The sequence below is a fragment of the Etheostoma cragini genome, chromosome 15, assembly GCF_013103735.1.
Source record: "Etheostoma cragini isolate CJK2018 chromosome 15, CSU_Ecrag_1.0, whole genome shotgun sequence".
NCBI lineage: Eukaryota > Metazoa > Chordata > Actinopteri > Perciformes > Percidae > Etheostoma > Etheostoma cragini.
The window spans coordinates 5,222,205-5,244,407 of record NC_048421.1 but is presented as its reverse complement, the minus strand read 5'-3'; the positions used below and the strand labels follow the sequence as shown (position 1 = coordinate 5,244,407).

The following is a 22,203-nucleotide window of genomic DNA, read 5'->3' as shown; positions in this document are numbered from 1 at the left end:
TTTACACACACACACACACTCACCCACACACAGTTTCCGACATGTTTGAACACACAGCCTGCGTGAGGAGTAGAGCAAGGATACCCGAACCGAGCCAGATGGGTATCCGGAGGTAACGAGTCTCCCTTGGTTTTCTGATCACGGTCGGAAACGATGCAATCAGGAAAGGTTAACACAATGAACATTTTAAATTACAGCTTTTTAACGTGCGCTTGTTGCCCCGTGTGCGTTGATGCGCTCATCTGTGGACATTTCCAAATGACTTCCTACAGTTGCTTAATAAAAGCAGGCTTTTTACACAGACAAACGTTGGCTAGATGTGTCACTGCGTCGGAAACTGTCAATGTGTGAGTAAAAAAAATTGATTTTAACTGTGTCGGGCTCGGGCCGGGCTCGGGTCGGATTTGGTTACTAGGCCTACTCTGTCGGACCTGGGCAGGGCTCGGACAGAAAAATGCGGCCTGATCAGCACTCCAGTGAGGAGCCAGTGCTGGGTTAAGCTAATTACACAGATGAACTATCGGCTGGGAGCCTCCGTTAGAGGGCCGGATCTGACATTCAGTAAATGCCAGCCAGTCACTGCACTATTAGTAGGGCTGTGTGTGTGTGTTTGTGTGTGTGTGTGTGTGTGTGTGTGTGTTTGTGTGTGTGTGTGTGTGTGTGTGTGTGTGTGTGTGTGTGTGTGTGTGTGTGTGTGTGAGTGAGCGTGTGCGTGTGCGTGTGCATGTGTGTTAGTTAGTGTGGGTGTGAAACGGCACAGAGAGAACAGCGGTTAGTAAAGGCATCAGTTACATTGGAAATGTCAGTCTGAGTCTGGCATCGTTTCGTTTGTACATTTCACTCTTTACGCAACCTGCTTACTTATATGTGTGTCTTTGTCTATGTGGACAAAGATATTATATATTATATATACTGTGTATGTAGAGAGAGAGAGACGAGTGTAAATGTTTGTGTCTGTCTAAAGTTTCTTAAGTTCGTCCATTTGCCTCCAAGGTCCTCAGTAAAGCGTGCTGTATTGAACCGCGGCCACTCCCCACTGTGCCCTCTATGTGTTTGGTTACGCTTGGTTAGCAGTCCTACTGGAGATGATTTAACACTTTTCGATTTCATCAGCACAACAACACATTCTGAAAAACAAGCCCCTCTTGTGCTGGCAGCCCCTTTCTGTACACTTCTTACTCACTCTCTTTAAAAAAAAAAACACAAAAAAAAAACCCAATTCAGACCCCTCATGCATCTTCATCCCTTCCCTCTGTATGTTTTCTTCTGTCTCTTTCCTCTGTTATTTGTTCTCCTCTTTTGCAGGAAACTGGATGCCTTCATCTATGATGCTGCAGTGTTGAACTACATGGCCGGCAGAGATGAGGGATGTAAGCTGGTGACCATTGGCAGCGGGTAACCACAGCTTTAATTCTAAAGACACTTTAAGTGTGGATTGTCTTCACTTCATGGTCTGATCCTGCCATTCTTTGGTCCAAACCATTGTGGAAAGTTGTGGAAAGGGTTTGTTTGTGGTTGCAATGCACATATACATGCAAATAACAGCCTCAGTGATTCTGAAATTGATTTTTCTTTTAAGTTTTGTGCCTTCACACATATAAAATAAAAGTTCAACATTTTGGGAAATATGGTTAATCGCTTTCTTGCTGTAAGTTAGATGAGATGATTGACCACCCTCGTTTTTATACAGTAAGTATGAAGCTACCACCAGCAGCCGGCTAACTTATTTTAGCCTAAAGACTGAAAAAGGGGGAAACGGCTAGCCTGCCTCCGTCCAAAGGTAACAACATGTGTTTACCACCTCATCTAAAGGGCACTAATCCATCGGTTGTATCTCACTTGTTTAATCCACTTTGGGTTTACATGTGTTAGGTGTTAGGTGCCATACAAACATACATTGAAATTACTCTGTACAAAATAACAAGAGAAAAAAAAGAAGGTTTTTAGAGAGGCTAATGCTAGAGTGCAGTCAGACAGCCATTCAAATTTACTGAACATTTTAAATATTGAACCCATATTAGCATATTTAATGACCACATTTCATTTTTCGTAAAGGTCCCATGACATACTGCTCTGTGGATGCTTTTATAAAGACCTTAGTGGTCCCCTAATACCATATCTGAAGTCTCTTTCCCGAAATTCAGCCTTGGTTCCAGAATTACAGCCCCTAGAGCAAGTCCCAAGGTGGGTGTGGCCTTGGCTCTCACACTTTCTCTCATGGGTGGGCCAAACTCTCTGGGCGGGCAAAGCAGGGAAAGGGGAGGTAACCTTGCTCCTTATGACCTCATAAGGAGCAAGATTCTAGATCGGCCCATCAAAACTGTCATTTTCTCAAAGGCAGAGCAGGATTCCCCGGTGCTCGGTTTATACTTATTCCCATTTCTAGCCACTGGGGGACCATAGGCAGGCACACTCATATTAATGTTAAAAACCTCATAAAATGAAATGTTCATGCCATGGGACCTTTACAGTTTTAGAAATATTATGCAGCATACATACAAGACACTTTCATCAAAAACAACGTTTACAATGAGTATAATTATAGTCCGTCAATTATTTAAAGTTTTAAATCACTTACCTGCCCATATGTACGTTGTACGTATTATTGGTCATTGTCCATGCTTCCTCTTCTCTACACTGGCAGCAAAGAGATCCAATTTTAAATCAGCTGAACACTAAAATTGCTTTAAGAAGGGACCTCTTCAAGGCCAGTATGGAGCGGAGGGATGATTAAAGCGGCCAACCATGTTTAAATGTACATATGGGGCAGTATCGTTATAGATAGACCTGAGGGCAGACAATAAGACTGCCAACCAAAACGTTTAACTTTAGTCATTTTGATTTCATATCTGTAACCTAAATTTGTTTTTTTTTCTACATTTAATTGTCTTAAAATTACTCTAACATATTATTATAAATATAAATCAGCTTTTTTGTTAAATAAATTGATAAATTGATCATAGGCTAACTGGCCTACAGGTAAGGTAGTGACCAAGGCCATCCACGGACACAGTTAATGCCAAGGATTCACTGTGCCACATGTATGTTTAATATTAAAATATTATTCATAGAATGCTGCTAATAAATATTATTTTAATAGCTTAGTATTATATGCACTAAAAAGGCACGTAAAATGACATTAGGCTGCCAAACATGTTATTGTAGGCCCGGTTTAATATGCAACTTAATTGTTTCCAATATATGTAGTAGGGGATCCCTGCGTAATCTCTCCTTCGGTTAAGGGGTCCTCGGCTTAAAAAACGTTGAAGACACCCGATTAAGAGGAGTAAAGTTAATGATGTTTGTTTAAAGGTTAAAGTATGTTTTCTGTGTGTTTGTGTGTGCGTGTGTGTGCATTTGGATGTGCTTGTGTTCAGGTACATCTTTGCTACCACCGGTTACGGCATTGCTCTACAGAAAGGCTCCTATTGGAAACGACAGGTGGATCTGGCTATCCTGGCCATCATCGGAGACGGTGAGAAGCCCACTCGCACAGCGTTCTCATACAAAAATTTAAAGTGCATGACACTATCCAAGAAGGCAAAAGGTTACATTGTTCCTTGCCACCATTGTAGTTTATGCACACACACACACACACTCGCTCATCTGTACTCCCTTGTCTGCTGACAGCACAAAGGAAAAGCAGTGAAGTATAAATAGTCCTTTGATGTTATTCTGGACACAAAAGGCTGCTCTAAACAGAGGGCAGAGTGTGTTAGTTATTCTAATATATTCCTCTCTCCAGCACCAGATCTGCTCGTGTGCATATGTGTGTGTGTAAGCATTACTATCAGAATCACCACATTCCTTTATTACAGTAGCTTCAGAAGTTCTTACATAAACAATTTCCAACTGCATAACAGAGAGAAAGCCAGACAGCTCAAGCTTTTAGTGACAGATTCATTTACATTTTACATCGGAAGCATTTTGCTGATGCAAGTGTTCACAGCCACTCACATTAAGTGCACTGAACTTGATTAAATGAACATTGGTGTCACAATAATCCTCTCTAACCAAATCTTACCAGGGCTGCAGAGCATACAGGCCTCACTTCATCATATTTCATGGCTGGATCATTTTTTGAAAAACATCTGGTTCATTGTTTTTGTTTTGCTTAGCTTCCTTCCCTCTATTAATAATCTCATCCAATCTTTTTACACTTTTTGCTTTTAGCGGAGTCATTCGATATACAACTTACTAATGGTGTTTGAAATCTGCGTTCTCTATGCACAATGCTAATAACTTCAGCATTGTAAGAAAATTGATTATAAAAGTCATAAGGGAAATAGGAATAGAGAGATAGCAAATGGGGAGAAGAGATACAAAAACTGCAAAAAAACTGAGTGACAGAGGATGAGAGAAATGACACAAATTGATAGAGAAAAGGATGAGAGATACAGAAAAACTAGACAGTGTGCGTGTGTAATGGCCAGTGAGAAGTCAAAGAGTGGAAGAGACAGTGAGCACGGTACAAGAGGAAGACGGGGAAAGACTACGGGTCAGGTAGATAGAGAGAGAAATTTGGGGAGTGAGAAGCGGCCAGGTCCCTAATAGATGACAGAGACTCTGTGTCTTGGCAGATGCTACTTGATCAGATAGACACAATCTAGGTGGAGAGCATGTGGCTTTTCATGGACATAGAGAAGATGTGTTTAGGGAAGAGTGGATGAAGGTCTAGGACAGACGGACAGATGGACGGACAGACAGACAGAAACAACAACAACGTGGTCTGGCTAAATGGCCAAGCAAACTGCGGGTCACACCTTTTCTTTGAGGGTTAAACATTTTTTACATTTTGGCATAATATACTGTAATAGGAATACTGTTGTTTTATGCAGTACCTGTTTGGCAGTAGTATGGAAATGTAGCTAATTTGTACTTTCACTACATATTCTATCCCAGTTTCAGACCAATCCTTATCAAATGTACCTGTCTTGGAGCAGCAGTAATAGTCCAAAGTCATACATTTGACAGTGTAGCAAGATTGGAATCTCTCAGACATAAATATCATCCAGTCAGGGTCTGGAACTATTTGTGCTCAGCGCGACCATTTATGAGGTTATTTCAGTGTGCAGATAAGCACTCTGAAGAACATATATTCTTTACGCGAATGTCCTGAACTGGAATGGATTTCATGTTTTTGGTTTGCAACAACGTAATGGAGAACACAGAGAAGCAAAAAGTTGTGTTACTGCTCTCACACGTCTTATAATAAATGTGTTTTTCTCCCCCCATTCCTATGCTTTAAGCTTAAACATTTTTAAAAGCCCGGGAAGTGTAGATGAATCTTGTAGAGATGTGTGTTCCTGTGTTCCAACTGACTGGTCACTAGACTATTGCTTGAGCCGTCTGACTGCTAAAAGGAGAAGCAAATTTGAATTTCAGCAATACTTTGCCCCCAGAGTCAGAGCCACAGTGCAGACAGCTGCAGCTCCCCAAAGCTTTTCCCTTTGAATGCACACAGTTTAAAAAAACAAAAAAGAAGTGACCTGTTGATACCTAAAGATCTCATTTCTCTTCATTCTCCTTTACTGCCAATTCCAAGCATGTTATAATGTCACATTAAAAAAGATATACTGTGGCTACATCTATTTGTGTATTTGTGAATCTAACATGAGACAAATTCTTCTCAATTGTCCGAAAGGTTTAATGATGTTTTAGATAGTCTGCCCCCTGAAGACATCGTGCTGAACACCACCATGATATTTGTCTTTCCCCACTAGCAGCCTTAGTTATCCAGCCCTGAATGACACAGATTGGATTAGCCACGCGCCAAATGTCACAGAGGAAGCCGAAGAGGGAGGGTGGGCTGAGGGAAGGAATCACAGAGTGAGGGATGAGAAAAGATAAGGTCTTTGTTGCTTTCTACCTTTCTTTCATTAACACTAAAGAAACAATCTGTTTGCCCTATCTGGTAAGGCCCACAGAAATGTATTTTGAACAACAACCGCCGAAAAACCAATCAGTTAATGAAACATGTTATCAATCAACCTTTATAAGTTGACATAGATATTTCTGAACTAACTTCACCCCAACGAAGATATTGTTACCCACAATCAAGTATCTCTGGTAATACTTTAATCATTATTAGCTTTTAATGAAAACATAAATGCACAAAATATTTAGACAGCCATTCCATTTGGGGTTCAAAAACAACTCAAATACAATTTTTACCGTATGATTCAACACATCTGCTTTTAAATAATACAAACTAAGACTCTTTCCAGACGATATCACCAATTTCCATCAATTTATAGTAAATAACATCATGTAATAATAAATTACATTTTAAAAATGGACGTAGTTAGGATTCAACAGCATCTTTTATAGAATGGTTTTATATACATGCACGGGGACTTCAGTTGTGATTCTAAATGTAAATGCAAGACTCATATAATGTAGTTCAGGGTGTAAACCCTTAAACTACAACAAGCGCACCACCCTTCAACCCTCCTCCACGCAGTTACTAGTAGCCAAGGAGGACACTGAGGATTTAAAAAACACGATGGACTCTTCCGAAGAGGTAATTCATTATCTTCGCTTGATTTTCTGTGTGCGAACGTCACCGGACGACATAATTTTCTGAACATAGCCATACTGAGAAATACAGAGAGTTGTGTGGAGCTTAGAGTTCTAATTAGTTTTGTATCAACTCATTTAGGAATGGTTTGAATGAAATGGCGGTTCCTTAATATAAAAACGTTGCACACTTCAGCTTTAAAATTCATCTGTTGAGGCTTTTTCAAACCTTATTGAACCTTTTGGTAATGGATTTGAGCCTCTCTCTGCTCTTTTGCTTTTCAGGTGAAATGGAGGAACTAGAAGCCCAGTGGCTGACAGGAATTTGCCACAACGAGAAGAATGAGGTGATGTCCAGTCAGCTTGATGTGGACAACATGGCTGGGGTCTTCTACATGCTGGCCACGGCCATGGGACTCTCTCTCATCACCTTTGTGTCTGAGCATCTTTTCTATTGGAGGCTCAGATATTGCTTCACTGGGGTTTGCACCGGCACACCAGGTCTTCTCTTCTCCATCAGTCGGGTAAGGACCGGTTTGTTCATAGAAGGTGTACATTGGTGTGTTCAGGCGTGTTCTACAAGCATTCTTAAGCCTTTGTTTGGGTTTGGGAGAACAGAAAGCCTGCTACAGCTTTACACAGAATTAAAATTGTAATCAAATCAAGACACATTTTTGGAACAGCAGCCTTACATTTTAAATTTGGCCCAAGAGTCAACTCAAAAAAAACATTTAGGGTGTGCATCTGTGAGTTTGTGTGAATATCTGGGCTTGGGGTGGTCTGACTGGGTTAATATTAGTTAGGTTCAAAGCTATAAAGCAAAACAAACCACTGCAACTATACCAGGGGGTTAATGCTGTATTATTGGGGTCAGACAGCTCTTTCTTAGTTCTATTTTCTTTCAATGGAATAAGAGAGCAGAGCACATGCAAAGACACATGCAGAGAAAGAGAGCTACTGCTAAACTAAGAAACCAAGTGAATCAAGGGGGGAGGAGGGAGTGCTGCACAAAGGAGAAGGGGGATGGAGATGGAAGCGGAGGATCACGAGGCAGCCCTGAATATTGACAAAAATAGATCCTTATTGCAGCAGGTTTTTGGGTAAAATCACGGCTACCCATGCTAAATCAATCTGTTCTCCCTCAGTCTGTTGAAATGGCAGCATTCTCCCTTGTTGTGTGTAAGGACAGACGACATGGACGTGCATCCCTAAAAGCACTGCAGTGTCTCTGCACTATTTTCGAGGCAGAGTGTGACTCAAACTTTCCAGAAGGTGGGGGAAGGGGGGGGGGGGGGGGGGTTGTGAGGAGACAAAAACTTTTAGAAAAACTAAAATGCGGTTCTTGAAAAAGACGTTTTTTCAAAGCCATTCTCAGGAGGGATTTAGGGCAAAAGACGTCCTTAATGGCCTTTTTTTGTGTTGATTAGCTCCACGAAATGTGTGCTGAACCAAAAAAGCACTTTGAATTTGTTAAATTGAGTAATGCATTTTAGGGATGTATTTGTGAGGTAGGTAATGGTCTAAGTTAGGAAAAAAATTACCTTTGTTCTTTGAACCTTAAAATGAGAACTCCATTACATTACTTCTAGCCATTACTGTATAAAGGCAGCTCTTCTTTCAGTCCATGTGCTTTATTAACCTCCCTCACAGTTGTTGTGATGGTAATTTCTTCTGTTTACAGATTAATGTTTTCTCTGTCACCTTGTGGAGTGCCTGAAAGGGAGGCTTGGGGCATAGAGTTATGAGAGATATTGTAACCAGTTTGTTATATTTTCAAGTCATTGTTGATTCAGGTTATTAAATGGATTCTACTAACTGTAAGGCTGATATATATTTGCAAACAGTTGTTCTGTTGAATTGATGGAGCTGCAGAAAGACTCTCATTGCATCATCTTTTGCTTATCTGTCCCCTTTAGAAAATATGTACTGGCTGGGCTCTATTTAGCCTGATTGGATTATTTTTGAGCAGCATTCTGTGTGTTTTGTCGTCTTGGTGTATTTATGATTAAGTCTGAATCCTTTCTACTTCAGAATGTCCCAAATTATTATGTTGTTTTTACTACACCATCCTCTTACATTGTTTAAAAGATTCATATCTTTACCAAAACAAATTTCTGTATTTACTGAGGAGCGCAGTTTGATTATTTTAATAAACTGAAAAATGAAAACATTTTAAACATTCAAAAAAAAAGAAGAAAATCTAATTTAATACTGTTTCAAGTTTGTGTAAATGGTAATAAAATACTGTGTTAGTTCAATGTACTGCGATTTACCAAATTACTAAATTTAATTAAAGACACAGACCACAAATATGTTTGGCCAGAATAGATAACTAATAATTATTCTGTTTGTCTTTCTCCATTTCTCATTCAATCTTTCTTCATGTTTGATTCTTCCTCTCTTCCATTTGTTCTCTTCCCTTCTCAACTCTCATTTTTGTCCTCTATACCACTTTTACATCATTCATATGTCTCCACGTAGGGAATCTGGAGTTGCATCCATGGAGTCCACATTGATATGAAGAAAAAATCTGATCTGGACTTTAGCCCTCAGGACAAAATGCTTAAGCTCATTAAATCAGCAAAACAGATGACCAACATGTCTAACCTGAGTGGTTCCCGCATGAACTCACCCAAACGTGAGTTCATGCACTCAGCAGGTCCAATGATCATGGACATGATGGCAGAGAAGGGCAACTTTATCTATGCTGACAACCGAAGCTATGCTCCCAAAGATATGATCTATGGGGACACTGGTGACCTGCAGTCCTATCTCGCTAACCGCCACAAAGACCACCTTAACAACTACATCTTCCAGGGTGGCCAGCATCCTTTGACCCTAAATGATGCCAATCCCAACACAGTAGAGGTGGCAGTGAGTGCTGACTCAGTCCAGACCAATGCCAAGCCGCCCAGGACCCTGTGGAAGAAGTCAGTGGACACGCTTCGTTCAGGGCCTCCTGGGCCCCCTCCGATGCCTGACATGCTGATGCCAGACCCACGAATGTCAATGAAGACACAGCGCTACCTCCCTGAGGACGCAGCCCACTCTGATATCTCCGACTGTTCCAGCAGAGCAGCCTCCTACAAAGACCCAGAAAACAACAAGCACCTGAAGCCCAAGGACAACTTAAAAAAAAGATCAATGACGTCAAAATACCCAAGGGATTGCAGTGAGGTAGAGTTGTCCTACTTAAAAACTAAGCAGGTCACCGGTGGAACCAACCAAACTGGGAGAGGAGGAGGAGAGAAAATTTACACTATCGACTCAGAGAGAGAGCTGAGCCTACACTCAGACCCCATTCACTATCGTGAGAGTCGCGGCCTTGCTGCAGACGATTTGGATTATCCCGAGATCTACTCTGACCACAGTGACAACTATAGGAAGTGTGAGCAGCCCATCATTCATCTGAACTCCTCGCCTTTGCATCACACCGATTCAGATCTTCTACCAGACCCAACTTACTCTAAACACTACAGCATGAAAGAGAAAAACATTGTCCTGCCCCCTCATGAATCCATTGACCGCTATAAACAGACACACTGTCGTTCCTGCTTGTCAAAAGTGAGTGCTAGCTACCCACCGGGAGCGCCATACACTCCTGCTGTACCTGCGGCAGCTTCTGCCACACGCTCACCCTATAATCGGTGTGAAGCATGCCTCCACACAGCCAACCTGTATGACATTAGTGAGGACCAGCTCCTTGCAGACCCCTTGGTTAGTCCCACCAGGCACCACCAACAGCAGCAGCAACCAGATGAAATGTTTGGTCTGTATTGGCCACAGACAGATGGGCCACATGTTCAAAAGAGAAACCGCTTGAGGCTGAGTCGTCAGCACTCCTTTGACAACATCATGCTTGAAAAGCCCAAGGATGTAGACCTGGGCCGACCGGCACGCAGTGTCAGCCTCAAGGAGAAAGATCGCTTCTTGGACTCCACATCTGACTCGCACTATGCGAACCTCTTCGGCATGCGTCCCTACTCTGGCAGACTGTTTGGCACCGGGTCCAAATCAATGCTCTTTAACCACAACCTGGAGGAGAGCAAGAGGAGCAAGTCCCTGTACCCGGCCCATGGCTCGGAAAACCCTTTCCTCAGCCACTCGCTGAGGGATGACACCAGCAGCAGACTGGTCCATGGGCGTAGCTCCTCTGATATTTACAATCAGCTGGCGGTGGCCTCACCTGCAGCGCCCGTCGGAGCACCCCCCATCAAAACACGCAATGATGCGAACAATCTCCGCTCTTCCGTTAAATCCACCACTTCATACTGCTCACGGGATGGGAGGATAGCCAATGACATGTACAATAAAGAGCATGTGATGCCTTACTCAGCCAACAAGACTAGTGCATACCCGGCCCCACGTGGCGTCCTAAACTCAGCCCAGTTCAGCAACAGACGGGTGTATAAAAAAATCCCCAGTCTGGAGTCAGATGTTTAGTTGACATAAGAAATTATGTGTTCTCTCCTCCTTACTGCTCTCTGGGTTTGTATTATAATTTATCAACTATGTCATCCACCAAGGGATGCCATAGCCACAATACGTTTTTCTTCTTCTCTTTGACATTGTAATCCAAAAGAACTCGTGCCCACTTGGGTACGACGGTACTACTACTACTCTCTTTGCAGATGATATCATAATTTTTGTCCATTCTCTGCCATGTACCAATGAATTGGATGCATGGCTGGCACGCTGCCATAAGGTATCCTGGTGTAAAGGGGAGGGGAATCATTAACCCCAGAGATTTTAAAAAGGTTTAGGAAATGGCATAGTCCCGTAATTGGGACAGAGAAGGCCTAATTTACAGTAAAGGAGGACTCCTACAGATGTTGTTTGGAGAGAGGCCTCAGATTTGTGATTAAAATGTTTGAGAACGTGGTGAGGGGGATGGGAGAAAGTATATGAGAGAGGAATTAGAGGAAGAGAGAGAGGGTTTAACCCCTCCTCCTTCTCCCCTTATTCCTTTTCACCTCAACTGTCAAGCTTGCTAGTTGAGGAGAAGAGGCCTGACAGAGAGACCAGATGGGCACATTTGATGTCATGGCCAGACATAGAGGCGTCCCAGGAGGACAGGGGCATCACAGTGAGCTAGTCCAGCGGTCTGCTGCTTGTTACTCTGACAAATATGGCCACTAAGGCACCTGGCAGTGCAAGAGGAGAGAGGGAAAAAGGAGATGAGCGGCTAAATGGCACAGAGCTGAGCCCCCAGTTGTTTGTGGCAGTAAGGGATCGGTGTGCTTGGTCAGAGTTTGGTTTTATGTGTTAAGCCTATGCTAAGGGACATGATACTGACAAGAAGCTGAGAGTAATGTAGGTGCTATCAATGAATAATGTTTACAGACTGACAGATAAAAAAGAGAAACTGACAAAATGTCTGATAGAAAATGACACACAAGCAGGGACACCTGAGGCAATTGTTGGGCATTTCATTTATGGCTCTGCACATAGAAAAATAATTGCAAAGTATTGCTTTTTTATTCTATTAAACTATAAGATTTATTAGGGATTCTGGCATCCGGATCCCCCTATGTAGGATTTTAGTGTTTGCTTATTTGGTAGCACAATAGCCATTAGTTTTAAATCCTCTCTCCCACATTTGCTTTTGACAAAGCATAGCTTTCTGAAAAATACCATCAAGAGTAGTAGTTTATTTTGCATGTGTTGATTTTTTTCTGTGTCAGAGATGACAAAATACACACAAATACACTCTTAGACACATATTTTACATGTTTTTGAAAAGGGACTGTCTTGTCACAATGGTGGTTGGATACTTGTACAATCGAAACCTTTATCCTTGATCTTTGTGCTTACTAAATCAGTGTCATGCTGTAGCTCCTGCTGCAAAAGAGCAAGATAATGGTGGAATGGAAGAGATTAAAGAGGATGTAAACAAGGGCGAAAAGGTTGAAATTACCACTGTGTCCGTCAAAACCTTGTCTGAGTTGGGGGACAAAGTGGGCGCTGATGTGTTTTTGTCTTTTGACCTCCTAGAGAAACAGGGTATTACCTATAAAAAAACATTTACGATTTCTTCCTTCTTTCCTACTTCCATCTGCCCTTCGTTAAACAACATGACCCATTACTAGAGTGTTGAATGACTATAGAACTACTTCACTTTATTTTATTTTGGCTTTTGTATAATTGAACTTTAGTTGCTTTTGGTTTGGTTGGACAGCAGAGATATATGGTATCTAACAACTACAGTCTAGGGGATTGGGTTAACAATTATTGATAATCAATTACCGTTGATACAGTCAACTAAGCTCTTGAGGATCCGGAGATTACTTGAGATAGATCCCTTGTTTACCTTCATAGCGTTGTTTGGGTAGGTGGACTGGGCAAGATGGAGAGGGATGGAGCCGAGGAGGCTCCAATTTTATGTGTTCATCAATCACGTATCCATCTTCATGTGGAGTAAGTTGTGTCTCTGCATGGCAGAACTCGGGTAAGCTTGAAGTCTTAACCAGAACATTTGGTTCCCAAACTGATTGTTTTTTGCATTTCTTTGTTTGTTCGTTTTGATAACACTTAGCAGTAAAGACTTGCACATGCACATTCTTCCATGCACACGTGTGCCCATTAAAACATTTTTTTTTAACAGCATTATGCTCTACAAATTGTACAGTCAAATGAAAAGTCATGTAACCATCCTACCTGACTGATTGATTTGCTTAATTGATTGGATTTACAAAGCCAAATTGTATCAAATAAAATACCTCAGGATGATTCTGTGCATTTTGGGGGGGAGCTTCAACCGTAGCAACAGAACAGGATGTGGCGCAGATTTTTTGTAGAAAAAGAAATTCAAAAAAAAGAAAAAAAGGAAGATGAAGATAAACAGCTGATTTGTAACGTCGGCAAAGCAGAATCAAACTTTTCTCCTTTTGATGTTTACCAGTCCTAGGTCTTCCAGTTCGGCTCTTTACCCGGGCTCATGCAACCCAAGTAAAGTGAGAAGAAGAGGAAGTGAAGAAGGGATGGCAATAGGGGGCTTAGATAGTTTTTGCTCAGTGAGGGGTGTGTTGCGTGCAGCTTCACTCCTGAGCACCCTCAACAGAATGGAGGCTGTTACTTGAACGTCCAAATCCTAAAAAAGCTACCCTTATATGGAATAGTCAAGCAGGAATCTCTTTTCTCTCCATGGTTTTTAAAGGCAGTCGACTGCATTCGCCACTGTGTTTCAATTGAAGCTCCATGTTTAACAGCCGCGGTCATATCGCCCTTTTGTACTCTTGGAATACTGCAGTGAACCTCTCCTTTCCTTCTCAATCAGCTTACCCAATGTTGACTGGCAAGCAACATTTGTCTTTCTTTGCATCTTATCTGCATATTTATTATTATAAATATTATCTCCACATGCTGCTTGCGTGAGCTGACCAGTGAACAATATGCACATGTAAAAATATCAAATGGCACCCTCGCGTTTTATGAACTCATGATGATTTGTTCTATTTGTTCTACTTTTACAGAACTGTCATGTAAACTGAGGCTGTTTTATTTTCGAACACACACACACACACAAACTCTCAGACACACACACACACACTCTCAGACACACCCTTGTGATGACAACCCTGCTCTTTTTAATGACAAAAATGTATTTTAATTACATTTAATGATAAATAATGAGGTGATGGCATGCAACCCCAGATGTAACAATTTTAATGTTTTATGTTTCTTTTTCTTTCTTTCTTTCTTTTTTTTTTGTTATGATGTTATGATCACTAATGCGTTGTAACCAGGTGTGAGTATATACATATTTGAGAGAAGAAAAAAATGATCTATGTTTAACACACTGAAGATGCTGCTGCTGTTTTGGGGGAGAAGACGAGGACCTGACCCTAGTGCAACTTCCTCATTGGATAACGGGTCATTATCAGACCAAGTTTGTGCTCAATGGGGTGGGGGGGTCAGGGGTCAGGGCTAGGTTTGGTATGGCAGGACATCCTTGCTCTTCCTCCAATGGCAGGTGAGAATAACTGTATCACCAGCTCTGCTTCTCTCTTCCCTCTCCTTCATGTGTAGTCAGGACTTCAACTGTAAAGAAGATAAAAGAAAAAAAGCAACCCTCTACTTTGAGTCTGCTATCCCTCCAAAGATACGAGACCTTTTTCTTTATGGTTTGCTGTAAGAATAGAGCTTTTTTTTTAAACTAATACTTCCTCAAAGACTTTTAAGGAACTATTTTGAATATATTTAGAAATGACACCTGTATACATCGCTTGTAAATTCATACTGGAATACATCATCATGGAGAATTATAAATGATAAAGAGTAAAAACAATATTTTTTGTGTGAATTTCACAGAAGCTCTTCTGTACAGTGGCACTGTTTTTCTCTCTCTCTCTCTCTCTCTTTCTCTCTCTCTTTCTCTCTCTCTCTGTCTATCTTTCTATCTTTTTCTCCCCCTCTTTCTGTAGAGCGACTAGAATAAAACTTCACCATTCACAACGTTTGCTGTCCTGTCAAAATTCACAGTATACACACCAGGCTCCGTGTCTGCCTTGCTTATGAGACGGTAATCACTTCTGTCATCTGATGCTGACAAATTATTTACAGGAAACGTAAAAAAAAGGCTGGCTGATTATCCTATAACTCCATCTTCTTTTCTGTTTGCAGCTGAAGTTTTGCTTTTACTCAGAGGTGGAAAGAAACAAGTTACAATTACTTGTATTACTGTTATTGAGTTGTTTTTTTGTGTGTATTTTTACTTTTAACAGTAGTGTAGTAAGTACATTTTGAAGTATTGTACTTTGGTACATTCTAATCCGTTACAAAGTAAAACAAAGGAAATAAAAAGGTCTCTAACTTTGTTTTGGCAACATATCTGACAACAAACTCAAATCAAGTCGCTTTTTATTTTTTAAGTCTTTTCTTCAAGGTTTTTGTCTCTTTTTTACAGTGTTGGCTCTAGGCCCTTAACAAAGTGCAAATGAATAAGATAGTAAAATAGTTATACAGTAAATACAATCCTCTTTTTACTGCTAAAAAGTCATTAAGTAACTTTTACTTACATGTTACATAAACTACTTTTAACTTATACTTGAGCAGATTTTTATATCAGTAATTTTACTTCATCTTTAGTTTATCAAAGTAATCACACTTTCACTAAAATAGATTATTATTGTTCTCTTTCTACCTCTGCTTTTACCCTCAGTACAGTCAGTAGGAGTTTTGTAATCATGAAGATCATAATGTCTGAAGAAGGTCTACTGCCTAAGCCTCTAAAGTCCTCTTTTCAGCGATCTAAGTGTTTTAAACTATAAAGAGTCTATTTTGATTAGCTATTTTGATTATCCATGTGATTCTTGAACCTAAGATTGTCCCTTATCTTCCTTTCAGGTGAGCTATCAATTCCCCCAATTACTCTAAAGCCAGAGAAGCCATAATATCAACAAATAAAGCTCCTTTAAAAATTATATATTTGACGCTATGTTTATAAATTCCCACTATACAGATTAATATACACTAAAATGTCAATATTCTGCAACCCCTATGACCAGATATAAAGTTCATATTTGACAACATTTTTGAATGTTCAATGCCTAACTATCATTGAGTTATGACAAGGTTTTTTTTATTTGTTTTTTTTTTTTAAGCTAATGGTCTGTGACAGGACTCAGGTTGGCCATGTTACGTGCCCACCCACCACTTGGACCTCCACAGGGCATACTACTTCCTGCATTGGCACTGAAAAATGGCACTGGTTGTAATTTGTGTGCTACAGAATAATCCAATTAAAATACTGTACATTTTCATGGTAATACTGAAACATTAACAGACACTTCACCTTGATGGATGGTACTTTTCTTAGTCAGAAATATTAATCCACCAGCCCTAGGTTAAAAATGAATTTGAGTGTTTGGTGATTCAATCACTCCTATTCATTTTGCATAATCAGAAGTATACTTCCTTTAAAATACTTAAACTAAACCAAAACTTCTAAACCAAAACTCATCAGTTGTATTAATTACACCAGAGGTATCAGATTTTGAGCTGAGCTGATGATTTTACCATGGATAAATGTAATGGGTTTTGTATTCAGGTAACTTGTTGGCTTTGCTGAATCAGTACTAAATCCAATCATAAACCTACACGGTGTACGTCTTCTGCTGTTATTGATCAATAACAGTGGAAACATGAACTTATAGTGCATTTCAATGTTTCTTTGGAAAATTCAAAACAGACAAAGTTTCCTTCTTCTGTGTAATAGTAAGTAGCGTGTGCGTGTATGTGTGTGTGTATAACAGGGTCATGAAGAGGCCATTTGGGCTACAGCTACATTTGCCATCTGCCGCATTCCTTCTACCCTTTCCTTATGCCTTACAACTCTATCCCTCCTTCTAGATATCCATTATATATCAGTTTCCCTCTTTCCATGCATCATTTTGCAAACACATTTCTCTTCCTGCTGTTGTGTGACACAGACGAAGTCAATGGGCGGAAAAGACCTAGTTCACTTTCTGGTGTTTAAGTCTCCCAGTGATTTGACCTTTTTATAAGGTTCAAACTTTCTGAAATGAGAAGAGAGCAATGAGAAGAAAGCCTAGCCTGGGATCCAGAAAAATATGCAAACAAATGTTTCATTTTCTGTGGCAAATGTGTCTGGCCCCCCTGCCGTTCAGAAATATTTCAAGCTAACTTGGCCCTGAGTGGACCGATCACAACTCTTTATCTCACAAGGGTGGGTTCGAGACAACAACTGACAGAGGAGCATCACCTACCTGTAGGTCTGTCCAGTGCAACTCACAAAGCCCAGATCCAACTGTCAAACTAGGCTGTGCTGATCAGATATGAACACATTTAGTGTACTGTTTAGCGGCAACTTGAGAAAGTTTGTGAGCAGGCTGCCACTTCTTTCCTTTTTTGAAAACGGACCAAGTACCCTTCCGATTTAAGACATAAGGTTGTTTTTTTGGTTGAGGTATCACAATTGTACTCATGTAAACTCAGGGAAGCACCCACCAAACAATTTTAGACCATGACTAAACAACAGGAAACACAATGCTTGTGTTGAATAAAACCCCCTTAACTATTCACATTGGGATAAAATGTACTAAGAAGAAAATGTATCAAGAGACATTCACTAAATTAAAACAAGTAGACATGCACATATTCTCAACACACAATGCTTGGTCCAAGAGAGAAAACACCATGCTCATTGGCGGGTTTCAGAATGATTGGCATTTTGTGTTACATTATCTGATTGGTGAAGAGCCAGAATGGCCACATTTCAGAGATCTTAAAGCCTGGTCTTCATCCCATCTAATCAGTTTTACCTAATCAATCTCCCCTGAGGCCTTTAGCCTTCATTTCCGCCTTAATATCCTTGCGAGACAGAGCAAAGGGACAACTAGGGCTTACTCATCATCATTTTTGGAAGGTGTGTCTGTGTGTGAGAGACAGCCTGAGAGATAGCCAGAGGCACAGAGGAGAGTCAACAACAGGGTGGTTCAAACAGAGTGGTGCAGAGGATTGTGTGTGTGTGTGTATGTGTGAGTGTGTGTGAGGGAGCGAGAGAGAGAGCAAGATAAAGAGCATTTTTGCATGAGCAGTTGAGTCAGCCAGCTCAACAAAAAGACTGTGGCAGATCATTCTTCTTTCACGGAGGGGCAGATGAATGAAAGTAGAGGGGGAATAGAGAACTTGTTTATTTTGTCTTTTTCCATTCTCCCCTTTAGTCATCCCAAAATCACCTCCTCCACCTCTCGCCCCACACTCACCCCAGCCCTCCCTGCCTGTGTGTGTGTGTGTGTGTGTGTGTGTGTGTGTGTGTTTGTTTGTGTGTATCTCTGCGTAGTGGGTTTGCCCACACATTTTTCTATCAAAAGGTGTTCTGCACTGCTTACATCCACCAGGTGAGAATCTTTAAGCCTATCATACCACACAAACGCACACACTCACTCACCCATTCCAACTAAACTCGTAATTATTCTCCACTACTTTAAAGGAGCCCAGGGAGGATGAAATGGGTATGATAATTAAGCGGAAAATGGATCAAAGTACTTTGGTTTAATTCACTATACCTCCATGGTCTGCTCACACAAAAGTCCACCGCGTTAAGAAGCGCCTTTGAATGGTAAAGGCCATCACACTTCTTTTAAAAATGGGACATTACTGGTTAGTTCACCACGTTTTCAAGTGGCGAAAGTTGAAATGTTTTTTTTAACTCTAATTCATCACTTACATGTCCATATCAAATGTGTTTTTAGTGTAATTCCTCCTATTCGTACTGGCCATGAAAGGACCTGGTCCTAATGTGATTTCAATGGAAGGGATGGGAGTCAACATCCACTGCTGTCCTGTGCAAAAGGGCATTTCAAAGTTGAAGGGGAAATTCAAGTCAAGTCGATCAAGTGGATATCTTGTGAAGTTGCAGTTGGTTTAGTAAGAAGTCATGCTTTATGTTACTGTGCCTCCATTCGGTCGATCTGGGCCAACAGAGAGATTTTCATACTAAAAACACTAACTTTGAAAAAAAAACAATTGTTTTGACTAAATCCAGCTGACAGAGCTTCCGATAAACTTTAGAATGCATTTCTTAATTGAATGAAAACTGGATTTTGTCCTCCATCTTTATACAGCCATTACAAGCAGAATGAATAATCACAATGACCGATAACTCTCAGGGCCTTATCTTGCAGCCGGCACAGCCCGGCACAAAGCCTGGTGCAAGGGTCTTTAAAACTTTAAGACCTACACAGTTGTCAATTTCCCATCCAGTTTTTCTGCCGTCAAATTGGCAAAAGTGGATTTGGACACCCTGCCCTAACACACCTGTGCCCTGCACTTCACGTTGTGCCCTTAGATCGTTAAAATAGGGCCCTCAGAATGCACACTACATAGGGAACAGTGATTATTGAATTGAGATAGATATGAAGAAAAAAATAACGATAGAAACCAAACACAACACAGATAAACCTAGATAACTGTTAGTATTGTACTTACCGCTTTATCTGATAATTATTACAAATAAAACTTGTAGTTACATGATGTTTACTGCAACTTCAAAACAACTTACGTTATAACCCTTCATTGTTTAATGCAAATTAATATAATTAATATAATTATTATTAATATAATAATATTACATTAAACTAATGTAATAACCAATGATTTACTGTTGTCACATTAACATCAATGGTTCCCAGAGGCTCAAACCAAGAAAAAATTAAGACGATCAAATTAGTTACTGCAGAGTATTTGCAGTTCAGTTTTCTCAGCTGGGAGCGAATATTGACCAGGCATAGTTTTAATGAGATTGTGGCAAAATAATCTAACTAAATCCCAAACCAATAAACAATACCAGTAGATATAAGTACTGTTGTTTTAAATTGACTAAGCTCCTGCAGTTCCTAAAGCACTGTTCTACTTGTAGTTGCAGTTTAGTCTGTATGTAGTAAGGTTTTACATGTTTTTCAGAGGGCATCTCCTCCAGCTAATCTGATCTGAACATTGTGTGTATTTTTCTTCAACTTTGAATGCTATGTGTTTACAAACCCCAACACACAATCACTTTATTCAGTAGTATAACTTCAACTATGAAACTGAATTACTTTGACATTGCATAAAGTATCCCTAATTTCTCAATTGAAAGGTCCCATTAAGCAAAAAGTGAAATTTACACGTATTTTCTGATTACAAAGCAGTTTAGGATGCTATGTACTAAGTATTGAAATGCTCCATCCACAGAAAAATGCACACAGTCAGAAGTCAGAAACTGTGTCTTTAAACCATTTGAAGGACTTTTGTGCGGTTATGATGTCACTAATATACTAAAGTGCAGCTACAGTGGCGTTCCAGTTATTCCCCGGTTGCAATGGCAGTACAGAGATGCAGAAAGCCCAGATGCGGAAGACGCAGAACCGCTGACCAATCAGAGCAGACTGGGCTTTTTTGGGAGATTTTGGGGTATATGAAACAACGTCTTTTTTAACATTTAAGCTGGCAAACATGTTCTAGTTGAAACCCAAAATAATAAAGTAAAATAAAAGTATGACCCTGAAAATGAGCATGGCATGCCCCCTTTAAAATAATGTTGAAAAAATATTACATGTGCCACACACTTGATTCTGAAGGAATCTCCTTTTAAAGCTAGAAACAAGTTTTTAACTTCAGCTTTAACACACTAGTTGTAGGGATGGCATCTTTATCTACTGCTAATAATTTCTGTAAAGCTACACACACATTCAAACTGATTTTATAAAATATAATTAAAAAGACAATTTTAAAAAGCTCTATTCTAAAGTGTCAGAGGCATTTCTTGACTGGTCATTTTGATGTTGTGGTAATTTAATGTGCCAGCAGGGTTCTTAGCTTGTAGGCCTTGTTAATATTGACCTGGGCTCACAGCCACTCTACTGCAGTTTTTTTTAGCCACAGAGAAAGCAGTTTGTGGAACTTATCACTATTAATTCCAGCTCAACCGTATCAGTGAATGCATTTTAAGGTTGTGAAAGGCTTCCAGAATTGTCATGCGTTGTATGCATGACTATATTATAGCTACATTTAAGAATACCCATTACCCAACAACTCAGTGAGAGGCAAAACCCATAAAAGAGTAATCATTTCCCTTTATTATACTTTGCTGGCACTGTGTGTCTCGGGTTGCCCTCCTATAGACATTGGCTGCCCATTGTTCTGATTTAAGGATGATAATGGATTCTGATCTATGACTCAGTGAAGAGTGATGATAACAGGAGATGAAAGACAGATGGAGAAGAGAAACGGATGCAGGGATGAAATGTTTTGCGTTGTTAAGGTTAATTGATTTGTGATGCCTCTCACTGAGGATTGATTACAGTTTGTTGATGTCTGCTAATGGAGGTGGGAAGGCAGAACAAAGGGACAGGGGGAAGATGGGAGGGAGCAAATAACATGAAAAAGAGTAAACAGGGCATTGATGCTGTCATTTAGAAACTTGGTCAAATTTACTGTGCAACAAGGGGAGAAAAGGGATGTGTGTGTGGTGGGGTTACCTTAACTTTTAGGAAATATGAATGAACTAATCTGTGTTTGTGTGTGTGTTTGTGTGTATGGAGCAGGTGGGCTGTGAAATGCTGTCGCATTACTGTCTAACTTCGTGATAACTTCAGACTCTATGTGCATGTGTTTGCTTGTATGTGTGCACGCATGTTTTTATATAATCTGTCTTCCCCACTGTCTCCAGCTGTAATGCCGGTAATAAAGTTAATTGGGTCTTTGGTTCCCACGGCACAACACATTGTTGGTGGGTGTGTGAGTGTGTATGCGGGACTGGAGGTAGGTTGGCTGGTTTGCCTGGTCTCAAATAATGCTGAGACTCTAATTCACCACAGGGGAAATCTTGATCGAGGAAGAAACAAAAAGCTTAGCTTGTGATTTGTGTTTTTATGAGGTGTGTGTGCATGTGTGTGTGAATAGTGTTGGTAAATTGAGGAACCCTCCTAGTTGTTAGTCCTTTTGATCCTTCAACAGGTTGGATTGGCAAGGTATTGAATAACGCTGTTCAATAAAAAAAAATACTCTAAATGGTGTCTATTACACAAATAAAGAATACACAGGCTACACACACACTGCTGTACAGCATGTAATACACTGACTTAGGGAAGTTTATTAATTATTTAATAATTATTATTAGCAATTAAACTATGTAATAAAAAAGTTTCTGTAATCTACTGAAGCCATGGTAATAATAGTGTT

At 40.3% G+C, this 22,203-nt stretch overlaps 1 protein-coding gene across 2 annotated transcripts in view; it reads left to right on the top strand.

Moving 5' to 3' along the window:
• The window catches only part of grin2aa (glutamate receptor, ionotropic, N-methyl D-aspartate 2A, a), a 138,301-nt gene extending 123,328 nt beyond the window's left edge, over positions 1-14,973 (top strand). For both annotated transcript variants that reach the window (XM_034895003.1, XM_034895004.1), the window contains exons 12-15: positions 1,306-1,395; positions 3,378-3,475; positions 6,805-7,043; positions 9,001-14,973. In XM_034895003.1, the coding sequence (XP_034750894.1) occupies positions 1,306-1,395; positions 3,378-3,475; positions 6,805-7,043; positions 9,001-10,962 (2,389 nt within the window). In that variant the 3' untranslated portion in view covers positions 10,963-14,973. The remainder of the gene's footprint in view (positions 1-1,305; positions 1,396-3,377; positions 3,476-6,804; positions 7,044-9,000) is intronic.
• The last annotated feature ends 7,230 nt before the right edge of the window (positions 14,974-22,203 follow it).